At 37.9% G+C, this 13573-nt stretch overlaps 2 protein-coding genes across 2 annotated transcripts; one reads left to right on the forward strand and one right to left on the reverse strand.

Moving 5' to 3' along the window:
* Positions 1-97: 97 nt before the first annotated feature.
* LOC133983912 (carcinoembryonic antigen-related cell adhesion molecule 5-like) lies at positions 98-6017 on the forward strand. Its single transcript, XM_062423126.1, has 10 exons — positions 98-338; positions 446-721; positions 1227-1478; positions 1597-1872; positions 2983-3234; positions 3344-3619; positions 3774-4025; positions 4140-4403; positions 5302-5556; positions 5929-6017. Exons 1-10 carry the CDS (start codon positions 98-100, stop codon positions 6015-6017), a joined length of 2433 nt encoding a protein of 810 aa, XP_062279110.1.
* A 3261-nt stretch (positions 6018-9278) lies between these two features.
* Positions 9279-13019, reverse strand: pafah1b3 (platelet-activating factor acetylhydrolase, isoform Ib, gamma subunit). Its single transcript, XM_062422382.1, has 6 exons — positions 12967-13019; positions 12573-12666; positions 11916-12005; positions 11687-11803; positions 11411-11533; positions 9279-10989 (listed from the first exon to the last, which is right to left on the reverse strand). Exons 2-6 carry the CDS (start codon positions 12651-12653, stop codon positions 10729-10731), a joined length of 672 nt encoding a protein of 223 aa, XP_062278366.1. The 5' UTR covers positions 12654-12666; positions 12967-13019; the 3' UTR covers positions 9279-10728.
* Positions 13020-13573: the final 554 nt, after the last annotated feature.

The raw sequence follows: 13573 nt of genomic DNA on the forward strand, positions 1-13573 counted from the left end.
CCACTTACACTTGCATGAAACTGTCAAATCATTGCAGCAGAATCAGCAAAATTGTTAGTTATTTAAGGTAATGTTCATGGGTTTAGATGGACCAGAAATGCCGTCTATCACAGGACCAACTGTGGCAAAGACTGGACAAAGTGTCACACTCAACTGCTCGGCGTCATCATACCCTCCAAGCCTCTTCAAATGGTACTACAATGATTCTCTGGTGGCCAATACATCTGAGTATGTAACACCTCCTCTTACCACCTACATGAGTGGCATATACACCTGCATGGCCTACAACGACATCACCGGCCAAAACAGCACTTCCCACAGGATGCTTACTATTTTTGGTGAGACTTGGATGACTATTTTTTTGTTTATGTGAAAATACTTTTCAGAAGTGAGGTGCCTCAGGAGAGAATCAAATAACTATTGTGGGCTTTTGCTTTGTTTTCAGAGCCAATAAAAGATGTACAAGTTGAAGCATCCATGAATCCTGCCATAGAGGGTCATCCATTTATGCTAAAATGTAATGTGACTGGACCTGTTGAGCAAGTTTACTGGATGAAGAATGACAAACCACTGCATACAGACAACAGAACTTTCATCAACATGGATAACAAGACAGTCTCCTTCAACACATTAGAACGTAATGACGCTGGAGACTACCAGTGTATGGCCATCAATCCTGTTGAAAATAAGACCAGCCCTGCTCATATGCTCCTTGTAAACTGTGAGTATAACATTTAACTGATTTATGTTACTCTAAGTGTTAAATTTATAACTGACAGTTTTCGTTCAAACCTTCCTCAGTATCTCAATGTGGGAAGCACCTTCAAGGTCTCTGCAAAAGTTGCTTCCTATAGTGATCTCAGAGAACCAGTTACACTCGTAACCAAACCCTTTTATTATACTGTAGTGCATCATCCTGAGCTCTTCAAAGACATTGTAATTTGAGCTGTTAACATGCTGTATTAGAATAACTCACAGTTTTTTTTCCCATTGTGTTTGGACCAAAAACATTCATAATTTCTGGGCCATCTTTTGCCCAAACAGGACAGCATGCAGTCTTTAACTGCTCTGCTATGTCAATACTTCCTAACTGTTCAGCTTGTAGATCTTAGGCTCCCTGGTGGCCAATGCCCCATAATAACTGGTATTTTGTATGTTTTGACAGTAATATGAACGTTTTTTAAAATTTTAATTAAGTTAATTAAAGTTAATGTTCATGGGTTTAGATGGACCAGAAATGCAATCTATAACAGGACCAACTGTGGTGAAGGTAGGACACAATGTCACACTCAACTGCTCAGCGTCGTCATACCCACCCAGCCTCTTCAAATGGTACTACAATGATTCACTGGTGGCCAATACATCTGAGTATGTAACACCTCCTCTCAACACCGGCATGAGTGGCATATACACCTGCATTGCCTACAACGACATCACTGGCCAAAACAGCACTTCCCACAGGATGCTTACTGTTATTGGTGAGACTTGGATGACTATTTTTTAGCTTCTGTAAAAATATTTTTCCTGTGTAAAAAAAGAGAAAGGTGCCAAAGGAAAGAATCAAATAACCAGTGTTGATTTTTGCTTTGTTTTCAGAGCCAATAAAAGATGTACAAGTTGAAGCATCCATGAATCCTGCCATAGAGGGTCATCCATATATGCTAACATGTAATGTGACTGGACCTGTTGAGCATGTTTACTGGATGAAGAATGACAAACCACTGCATGCAGACAACAGAACTGTCATCAACATGGATAACAAGACAGTCTACTTCAACCCATTAGAACGTAATGACGCTGGAGACTACCAGTGTATGGCCATCAATCCTGTTGAAAATAAGACCAGCCCTGCTCATATGTTCCTTGTAAACTGTGAGTATAACATTTAACTTATTTATGGTACTGTAAATGTTAAATGTATATTTGACAATTTTCGTTCAAACTGTCCTCAGTATCTCACTGTGGGAAGCACCTTCAAGGTCTCTGCAAACAGCGCTTCCTATAGTGACCTCACTCAGCTCTCGGAGAACCAGTTACACTTGTAACCAAACCCTTTATATATACTGTAGTGCATCATCCTCGGGTATTCATTTTATAATACTGACACTGCCAGAAGTTGAAACCACAATCTCTTCTGCTGGACCACAAACACCCATTAACCCTAACCCTACTTAGCTAACTAACTGAGCTAGTGATGTTGTATAGCCCCACTAATGGCCAATTCTTCAGTGTTTACAACCGGCTTTTTCAATGGCTTGACAGTGATGTGAAAATGTTTTCATTGAAGGTGATTTAAAGTAATATCCATATGTTTAGAGCAGTGGTCACCAAACTTGCTCCTGGAGAGCTACTGCCATGCGTGTTTTAGGAATGTCCCCACTCTAACACACATGATTCCAATGATTAATTCGTTATCAAGCAGCTGACGCTTGTCAAGGGGCTTGATAACGAGTTAATTATTAGAATCAGCTGTGTTAGAGTGGGGAGATTCCTTAAACAAGCAGGGCAGTAGCTCTCCAGGAGCAGGGTTGGTGACCACTGATTTAGAGGGACCAAAGAAATCAACTATCACAGGATCAAATGTGGCGTCTGTGACCAAAAGGGGGCACTTTCCACAAGATACCACATTGAACTCTCACAAAGTCAGGGTCACCCTGGTTCCCAGACATTTTACATACTGTAGTGCATCATTCTGCGTTATTCAAAGACATTGTACTATTAGCTGTTAACATGATGTATTAGAAGAAAACACAATCTTCTTTTCCACTGTTATTAAGTGCTTGGAAAAGAAACATTCATCATTTCTGGGCCATCTTTTGCCCAGACAGGACATCATGCATTTTTTAAATTGCTCTTCTATGTCAGTGCTTCCCGACGGGTTCATCTGGTGGTTTTTAGGCTCCCTGGTGGCCAATGCCCCATAATAACGGGTATTTTGTATGTTTTGATTAAGTTAATTAAAATGAATATTCATGTATTTAGATGGACCAGAAATGCCATCTATCACAGGACCAACTTTGGCGAAGACGGGACAAACTGTCACACTCAACTGCTCGGCTTCGTCATACCCTCCAAGCCTCTTCAAATGGTACTTCAGTGATTCTCTAGTGGCCAATACATCTGAGTATGTAACACCTCCTCTCACCACCAACATGAGTGGCATATACACCTGCATGGCCTACAACGACATCACCAGTCAAAACAACTCTTTCTCCAGGATGCTTACTGTTATTGGTGAGACTTGGATGACTATCTTCTGTAAAAATATTTGTCTTGTGTACAAATGGAAAGGTGCCAAAGGAAAGAATCAAATAAACACTGTTGACTTTTGCTTTGTTTTCAGAGCCAATAAAAGATGTACAAGTTGAAGCATCCATGAATCCTGCCATAGAGGGTCATCCATTTATGCTAACATGTAATGTGACTGGACCTGTTGAGCAAGTTTACTGGATGAAGAATGACAAACCACTGCATACAGACAACAGAACTTTCATCAACATGGATAACAAGACAGTCTCCTTCAACCCATTAGAACGTAATGACGCTGGAGACTACCAGTGTATGGCCATCAATACTGTTGAAAATAAGACCAGCCCTGCTCATATGCTCCTTGTAAACTGTGAGTATGACATTTAACTGATTTATGTTACTCTAAATGTTAAATTTGTAACTATTGTAACTAACAATCTTATATACTAATGCATCATCCTAAATGCTTTATTGTTGCTGAAACACTGTACTGTAAAAACCTACTATGTCATTCGCTACTGCAGATGGACCAGAGACACCCATCATTTATGGGCCATCTTTTGCTGAGATGGGATATCATGCAGTCTTCAATTGTTCTGCCATGTCGGTGCCTCCGAGCCACTTCAGCTGGTGGTTCAATGGTTCCCTGATGGCCAATACCTCAATGTTAACAACTGGCCCATTATCTTTAAACATGAGTGGACAATATACCTGTATGGCCTACAATTATGTGACAGGAAAGAACAGCACGAACTCTACGATGCTCACAGTCATAAGTAAGAAAACCTGAATATGCAAGTTACGTTACTGTGTTACTGATTAAATACTGATTTTTAAAGTATTCTAAAAGTCTAAATGCTGTTTTTGGATCATGTGTTTTGTGTCTACAGAGGCTATAGAGTCAGTGATGGTCACAAACAGCTCAGCTCCAATAAACTCTGAAAACTTCACTCTCACCTGTGAAGTTATTGGGCCTTATACCTCCATATCCTGGACGGTAAAACTCTCCAACCTTAACTCAGTCACATCCTACTACATTAAAAACACTCTGGACTTCACTCCGGTGACACTGGACTATGAAGGGACATATCAGTGTATTGCTACGAATCAGGCTGGTTCACATGAAAGCCCCAAATACAAACTCCTGGTGAACTGTGAGTATTGTAGGAAACAACTGAGTCTTTTTCATTTTAAGTAGTTTTAAGAAAATAATTTAAAGTACTCTTGGAAGTCAGGATTGTTTTGATGTTAAAATACTCAATTAGAGCAATAGTCCAAAGGAAGAAAAAAAAAACATTATATGACATTTTGAATTATTATTTGCATGGCTGTAGACTCTTCTATTAATAATGGTCATTGTATAAATATCACCTATGATGACACTTTTAAAATTGTATGTTGTACCCCAACGTGAGGTTTATACCTTCACGCAAGTCGAAAGACAAAAACTTGAAATAAGATGTTATTGTCTTGAAACTTCAGAGCTTAAAATAACTGTCAAAGCATATTGCAGGTACTGTAACAGACATATCTCTTGTATAGCTAAACATCCCAAAATAAAATTGCAAATAAAGAGAACGCAAGGGACATTAACTTGAATTAAGTCAAACACCCTTACATAGTCAGCACTAAATAATCCAGTTGATATACTCAAAACAAGTCAAACTATATTTAAAATCCAAATATAAAATTATCTCATTTAAACTCAGAGATAGTTTTTGAAGTGTTGTGCAGGTATATTTTCTGCTGCAATACTCCTTGACCATGTTATCATGAGACACAGTGAATTTTACAGCAATACAATTCAACATATTTAGTAAGTGACAGCTGAATGAATAATAATGAATATATTGTATGTTATTTACTATAATAGTGATTTACTGTGCCATGGTTTGAGTTTGACCAGAAAATATGTGAGTTTTGGAAAGCTCTCCAAATACTGCTCAGAATAAATGACGATTAGTAAAACATTGTAAAATTGTAAAGATTAGCATTTTGTGCTCCTCATTTTACGGTACATATTTCTTAACAACTCTCTGTGTTTGTTTGCAGACGGCCCATTGAATGTGAGTATCTCTGGTCCAGATTCAGCAAAAGAAGGCATCATCGTGACCCTGATATGCTCCACTGATTCCCGGCCAGATTGTGACTATCACTGGTACTTAAACAACCTGCCATCAGCAATCAAGACCGGCCCTGTCATCAGATTCGCTGCATTGAAAGAGACGAAGGGGATCTACACATGCAAAGCAACAAACCCTGTGACTAACATCACAATGACCAAGAATAAAACATTTACACTCACAAGTGAGTCTACCTCTCCTCTTGATGTAGTGTCTGTAATGGTCTAATTCTATAAAGAAAGTCTCATTTATACAGCTCATTTTGTAATATATGATGAGCTCACAAGCAAAATATGAGTTAAACCTGATCCAGTACTTTTAAAATGCTTTATCTGTTTTAGAAAAATTATTGTTGGCATTAAAACATGAAATATTTGATGATTAGATCCACCCAAATGTTATTCATTCCTTTGTTAGTTAGTGATGATTTATACCAGAGTGTATAGCATATAATTACAGTTATCTCATGTTGTGTTAAAACATAACTTTCTTCTCTCCTTAGAACTAAACATAATGTCATTATTTCTCATTATTTCCTTTTCACTCTCCCTCTCAGATCATGCCTCCGCCCCCTGCTTCTCATCCAAGAATGGTCTGACGTTGATGGCTCTGGCTGCCTTGTCTCTCTCTGTGCTGTTCCACTGAGTGCTCCACCCTGGAAAAGCCAGTCACAAGTGAAAGGCCTCTGGCTCCCCCTACACTCTGCCAGTAATCTTAAATCTAAAATGAATGGAAAAGTACTGTATATTTAATATTCTTAGTGTAACATGGCAGCAAGTGAGTGCATGTTATCAGTTGTTGAAGGTTTTCTTGGAAAAGCTAAGAGGATTTGTGAAAGTGTGACAGACATTGTAGAAGTTTATTGTTTGATATTAACTTTTATTAGATTCTTTTTTATTAACATGCTTGTTTTGTGTTGTGTTTTTAAATGTCAAATGTTATCATTGTTAGACTAATTTTCCTAATTTTCCAGGATAAAATAATATTAGTGTATTCCTTTAAAATGCCCCCATACCGCATATAGCTCTTTACTTGTTCAATAGCAGTTATTTACTAATAATATTTTTTCCTCCTCAGTTATTTACTGTAAAATGTTTGTGTAAAACTATAAGTAAATGTAAGCCTTATCATGTTTTGATTTACTGGTTTAATTTCTTTATCAATAAAACAGAAGACCAATCATTTCCTTTGGTACTTTATTTGGCATTATAGATACATCTTTATGCTGTTTCAGAAAGTTACACTTTAGTCGGTAAAACAGTTTCATATACACTTGCTGTAAAAGTATTATCATGTGTATAAGAACAAAGAAATATATGTATGATAGTGATCATTAGAAAACACTTGTTAGGGAATTTAATGAGAGCCTCTTAGTTATGTTCATATGGGGATGCTGGGACTTTTAATCCTCCTGGTGTTACCATCCTTCTTCGGTTTGACAAACCAGCTGCACTTCTTCAAATTCTTCATTTTTGGTCTCTGGCACAGTTGGCTCCCTTGTGGTTTGAATTATTCCAGACAGATAAAGAAACAGGATAAAAAAAAACAACAGGTTTACCAGCCAAAGTGTTTTTAAATCTGTAACTAATACTTTTGAAGTGTTCTTAATATATATCTATAATAATCTTTCAGTTTTAGTCTCCTGTTCAGGAGAATATACTGAATGTACATTGATTTTTCTCATTATTGCTGGTTTTATTTCAATTTATCAAATAAGTGAAGTATTTTATTATGATATAAATGTCTAAAAATTATAGGCGACTCACAATTTCTAGGCTTGCGTCTGGTAGACATCTGACAAAGGCACTGTGTATCCACCATCTCTCTTTCCTTCCCTGCACGTCCCAGACATACATAAACAAATGAGAATAATAGGTTAGGATAATGGACTGAGGTCAACAACGGAGGCTGTGCTTGCAAGTAAACTAATGAGGCACTAAGCAAATATATATTTTCTGAACTGTATGCCAATGATAATACTTATTTCACCTTTACAGTTACACAGTCTGTTGAGCTGTTTTGGTGTGTTGACTGGATTTGGAGTTGCCAGAGCTTCCCCAACAGGAGAGGCTATAACACAATAAAAAATAAACTTAATATCTTTTATTAATTATTAATAATAACTTAATAAATATTAATTAAACACTCTTGTGGAAAACTTGATATCCCCACTGATCTCACATACCTTTGGTCAATGTGCTGTCAATTAAGGGCTGTTCATGAGTTTCAGGAACACCTTTGAAAAAAGAAAAAAATCACAGAATAATAAAAGTTCTTAAATGACTTTTACAACTCCTTATATTGTCTTATACTGATAGAGTATACAATACCTTGACTGTCATCAGGGAGTATTAGCAGTACAAGAACCAACAGCAAAAACACCCTTGATCCCATGCTGTAGAAAAGTTAGTTCAGTACTGTGTGTCCCAGGAAAGAAATCCCGTGTGTGTACTAACCTGAGTCCCAGTGAAGGAATGAAATGGCTATTGTTGTCGCTCATTATATAGGATGGTGCTGATGTCTGAAATAATAGCTGTGGTACATTCATTGACTGCCAATTGCATGAAGCATGTCTTACCCAACCATCATCTCTACAGTGGGTGGCTGTGAATATCAGACGAAGATGTACCTTTGCCAACAAACCAGATTGTGGTTTTAAGTAATGGTACACTGTCATGAGGAAGTTCTGGACCCACATCATACTGACACGCACAAAACAAGCCTTTGAATGAACTTTTCTTACAATGTCTTTGGTACCTGTTATTTTATAGGCTTATGCTTTTTGAGTTCCACACTCAAGTATTTTCAGAGGGATTATACAACATTAAAAGGTCTCTTTGTGATTCAGGCAAATATCAAGTTTCAGGAAATGCTTACATTTTCAAGTCTGTAAATCTTCTGAGTGCATATATTTAGCTTATCTTCTTTTTTTCAATTACCTAAAAGTAGCCGTATGTAATGTTAATACACATAATCAATTGGATATTTCCATGTAATTTGGTAGCATGGCAAATGTGCTTGAGTTTTTTAAGAAACAACCTAATATGCTAAAATATCAACTGACACACAAAACTACACACTAAGAAATGAATATTTTCTGATGGTTAGAAAATTGTTAAGGGCTTGATTTGCACTTGCATTTACCAACTAAACCAATTTAACACTTTTTTCTGTTTTTCCTTAGAATTTGTACCAAATCGCACCAAACTCTCTGTATCATGTCCCAAAAATGAACTCTTAAATACCTGAAAATTACTCAAAAGATTTCCATGAAATCATTATAAAATTAAGTGACCTGTAAAGTAAAGCTTTACCAAATGGTGTCCTCTATGCAGCTGTTATTTTCTATGCTTAACATAGGAGGACACTGATAAATCAAATGAATAACTGAACTGAACTGTTTGCCGTTAGTGTACAACACATATTGTGGATTAACATTTAGAAGCAGTAAAACTATGTCGAGGCTTATAATCTATCACAATTAGAGGTCTCTTATTATCAGTGCTGTCAACACCACTGCAATAGATACGACAGTCACATGAGGGATCATTCTCTTTTTTATATGGGAAATGGCAAGAATTGTAAATATGGGTCGTGGTATAATGCGTGATGACAGTTGGAAAAAGTGCTGTTTTTTCATTCATGTTGACGAGGCTAGAACCAGGAGAGAACAAAGCAAGACTTGTTCACCCTCCTCAAGTTTCAGACACGCAGCTCTCAGGAACAGAACCAGTCAACCAAAAGCAATAAATCTCAATGTAATCTGTGTTTGTGCTCTCTTGATGAACCTGGTGGTTTGTGATCCGTTGTGAGGTCAAAGTTCTATCTGCATGTTCAGACAGATCAATCAATTAATCACTCAATCAATCAATCAATCAATCAATCAAGGGGCACTAAAATTCATGATTTCATGTTTAATGCATTCTTTCATCAGTTACAGGATCAGCCACCCTGAAGCTCAATTCAAGTTCTGCAGCACAATGTTTATCCAAGTGGCTCAGAAGCATTTTAGTGTGAAGTAAAGCCTTTTAAACTGTCTAATGGGCCATTATCTTGAGTGATCCTGAAGCAAAGCAGCTATGCACAAGATGTATCCTTACAAGTTCACAGCCTACACAAATACATATATATTTGCAACAAAACAGAGCCTCTCACATCCAAATCTGATGCTATTACAATAGATGAAGCAAAGGGGTATTACAGTACCATAATGAAATAACATAAGACATGATAAAAAAAGAAAAAAAAAAGTAGACCGCAATGGCCATTTGATTGCCATGCTTAGACAAACAAAATCAAAACATTTGGTCATTTTAATGAATGTACAAAAGGCGTCAGACATCACAACAGAGTAAATAAAGCTGTTGCCAAATAAATGTTACCTCAGTGAAACTGATAAAGCAAAATGATAAATTACAGCTTTTTTCTAGTGAGGGCAAGTTGTAACTTGTATTTTTGTTTTTACCAGACATTTCCTGCACCTACTGAGCCAAAGTCCCACGACATTTTCCAGCTAGTTTTTGTTCCAATAGCCTCAGCCAAAATATATTTTGATAACCAGAGTTTCTTTATACAGTCCTGAAACATATACCTCCATCATTGTTCTGAAGTAAATTCAGCTTTGAAAGACTTGTGATAACAAATGCTCAATGATAACAAAATAGGTGTTTTTTGTCTTGTTAAAAATGATGAAGTGCTCAAACTAAAGTTGAAGATACCCATTTAGCATAAAATATGGACAGAAAACCCTGGTATCAACTGAAGTGATGAAATCTGGAGCACACAGTAATAAATAAAGCTTCTAATGAAGTGCAGCAAGTAATGTTTTCACTTAAAGCATGTTTTCATTAGAGTATGAGGTTGCTGCATCTTTATAAAAGCATACTGGACAACTGGACTGATCCACATATAACTATGTGCTGCAGGCATCATCCCTTTAGCTGTCACATCATTATCTTGTCTGTTGAGCCGCTGGCTCTGAACTCCTGGATGATGCGCAGAGTTCCCCTTATCATATTCAACCCTTGTATCATGTGGCAGAGAAATGAAATAATCCTTCTTTGGAAAAACACAAGTGGAAGCTAGAGTAGGATATGCTTACTGGGACTTTGTCTCTCTATAGCACAGCACATTTAATATCTGACTGCATCATAAACACAAAACTTTATGGTCCCATTATGTAACAGTGGTCCTCTACCCTGGCAATGGAGAGGACAAATAAATTGTGCAGCTCTTAGCCCTTAAAATTGATTCTATCCATCATTCAAGGTTTTAATAAGCTAACGGCAGAGTGTAATGCTCTCCGTAAACAGGGAGGAGGACCACTGTAGTAGTGTTAAGTTTGTTCCCTGGTTACTCAGTTCTCAGCAGGCTTATCTAGCATGGACTTGAGATGAGTGTGCAGGGGTTCGCACACAGACTGGTAGCCCTGAGGGGTCAGGTGAAGGTAATCATACATATCCTGGTGGGAGATGCTACCATTGGAGTGGACGAAGCCTGGGTCTACGTTGAGGAAAGAGGCGTGGGGAAGGGATGACACAGCCTCCTGGACTAGCTTGTTCACCTTGGCATTTCGCTCTCGCAGGGGGTTGGGCGATTTACCTCTGGGCAGAATACCCTGCAAAACAGATGTATGGATGTTAAAAAGGGGGAACACTCCTAATCACCTAAGTTTACTCAACAAAATGTTTTAAGGAATGTTTCCGTATGTGACAATTAAGCTTATCATCTCACCTACATGTCAATTGACATTTTACGAAAGTTTACAGCCGAGGGTTCACCTGTAATTCTATCTTAGCCCTCTACCAAACTAATAAAGCCTTTACATGTTGTGTGTTTCTGTACTGTAGGGCTCACAGCACCATATTACATATCACAAACTAATTCACAGCATCCAAAACTTTAACAAAACTGAGATGGAACTAAAGTGGCTGACATCGCTTTTTGGTTTCATGGTTCTATGAATTTCTTTTCATTTTTGATTTACATGTAGGTGAGTGGATAAAACTCTTTTGAAGAAAAACATCGAGAAAACCTACAAGTACAAGTGTGTGGGCATGGGTGAGCTTGTTCTTGATAACTTGGACAATAGCCATGATGCCTCCACAGATCTGCTCAGGAGTGTGACCATGATTGTTGGTCCCCACCCACAGCACTACAACCTATAACAACAAAAGAGAAAAGATTGCATGACTGATATCGTTGAGAGTTTGGGGTCAAGAAACCTGGAATTAGGCTCAAACTTAAGTACAATCAGTCTACTGTGTGAATACACAAGCACAGTCATGTTTTCTACTGTTGGCAGTGATTTGGACCTTTGGGCTGATGTTATCCAGTTCGCCGTTGCTCAGTCTCCACAGCACATGTTGTGTTGCATCACCACCCACCCCAAAATTTAGGGCATGAAGAGGAGAGAACAGTTGCCGCCATATCTGCAGACAAAGCACACAACAACACCCTTTCACATGCTGAACACTAAGTTTAACCTAAAATATGACAAGCTCACAGACAACCAGACAAAGGAAAGAGTGCAGTCCATCATACCCCAAACTGGTGCATGAGCTGAATAAGAGAGTCTCCAACAAACAGGACATCGGGTTCTTTGTCTTTGCTGTCAGACACAAAGCGGTTGTGCTACACAGAGAAAAGGAGAAAGACAAATACACAGAGTTTGATCATTTTAACACAGTATAAGCCTGCCACTAGATGTAACATCATGGGTTACTCCTGCAGGTCAGGAATGTCAGCTGACCATAGCCAAAGAAAACTTTTTACAAATTCAAACAAGTATTGCAGATATGCATACTAATTGTGTATTTTACATATTTAGTTATATAGATATGGGAATTGGAAGATGCATACTTGAAAATAATAATAATACAGAAGAATTTTGTGAGAAAAATTGGTTTTCCTTTTTGATAAGATTATCCATAAAACAATATTCCTAATGAGTTACAGCTGTTTATATTCCATAAGAGTAAATTAATAAATTGCTCATCATCATTTTTGACTGTTTTGACCATTTTCAACTGAGGCCTTCCTTTTACCTCATTCATCAAATCGTGAATTCACAGACAGCATTAGCAAAAACACATCTTGGGAAATTCTTACAAAAATGTTCTGTGACTACAGAGTAGCTATGAAAATCCTAGTGACCAAGCTATGGACAAAACATATAAAAGATAACATTATTTCACACACCAGTGACATCCATCGTCCATCTCCCTGGGTGTCCTGACAGGGAGTGGGTGTGGCGGCTGGGTTTGGGTCTTCTGCACTCATAACTTGGCTCTATCTGTGTTGAAAAGCAGTCACGTATATTTGTTGGTAACTTTAGCAGCAAAACAAACCGATAAATCAATGGCCTATAGCTATCACTGCTAGCTAAAGCTGCAGAGGTTAGTGAAATTAGCTACAACAGCTAAGTTAGCTTGCTGTGGCACAAGACTGCTGCAGTTTAACAGAGATAACGCTCACACACTAATAACAGATTGTTCCTAACGTTAGATTTTACATGCCTGTATTGTGCAACAACAAAAAAGACAAAGCTTTTACGCAGCAATTGTATTTAGAGATACTATTGAACACAGACTACCATGAAATCAAAATATCGTCATCTCCCAACTCAGTTTCAGGAAGTAAATTTTCACTACCGTTGCATGTACCATTAACCTCCGCGGGTAACAACACACATGCTTTGACGTGTTTCTCGTTTTTTCCATTACTTTATTATTACCGCTCAGTATTTTACACGGATTTTAGCATGTGCGATATGAGAAACGAAAACTTTAATATGTTCAACGGATGAATAAATGTAAAAAGCTGAGACAGGTTTACCCCCTTCTCCGTGTAAGTGGACTCACCCTGCGGTTGGGTGTTGGAGGTGTCGTTGCTGCGCAATGAAAACCAGCTGCGCCACGTTGCCGGGCAACGACAGAATTACATGCGGCAGAAAACGACTTTCGGTAAGCAGTGTTTTAAAATGAATGATGTGAGGTTTGCACAACATGTTTGCTTGACGAATTTGCAGATTTAATCTCCTGACATGTGCTTAAAGTTAAAGTTAGAGACTGCATTTGTAAGCAGCTGCAGCTTAATATTGTAACTTCATACACGTGTGCTTCAAGTTAAAGTGCACCTCTCTAGCTAACAGTTAAAGCTACATTAACTGCCTGTATTTAGATGTGACCGCAGGGGTGCGC

Source organism: Scomber scombrus, chromosome 7 (assembly GCF_963691925.1).
Source record: "Scomber scombrus chromosome 7, fScoSco1.1, whole genome shotgun sequence".
Taxonomy (NCBI): Eukaryota; Metazoa; Chordata; class Actinopteri; order Scombriformes; family Scombridae; genus Scomber; species Scomber scombrus.

Bases quoted from the DNA above. Each gene is read 5' to 3' on its own strand.
- LOC133983912 (XM_062423126.1), top strand. From the start codon at position 98: ATGCCGTCTATCACAGGACCAACTGTGGCAAAGACTGGACAAAGTGTC. The intron at 339-445 runs GTGAGACTTGGA...CTTTGTTTTCAG, and splicing joins CAGGATGCTTACTATTTTTG to AGCCAATAAAAGATGTACAA. The intron at 3,235-3,343 runs GTGAGACTTGGA...CTTTGTTTTCAG, and splicing joins CAGGATGCTTACTGTTATTG to AGCCAATAAAAGATGTACAA.
- pafah1b3 (XM_062422382.1), bottom strand. From the start codon at position 12,653: ATGAGTGCAGAAGACCCAAACCCAGCCGCCACACCCACTCCCTGTCAG. The intron at 12,006-12,572 runs GTGTGTGAAATA...TTCTCTGTGTAG, and splicing joins ATGGACGATGGATGTCACTG to CACAACCGCTTTGTGTCTGA. The intron at 10,990-11,410 runs GTAGGTTTTCTC...TCTGTTTTGCAG, and splicing joins ATGCCCACACACTTGTACTT to GGTATTCTGCCCAGAGGTAA.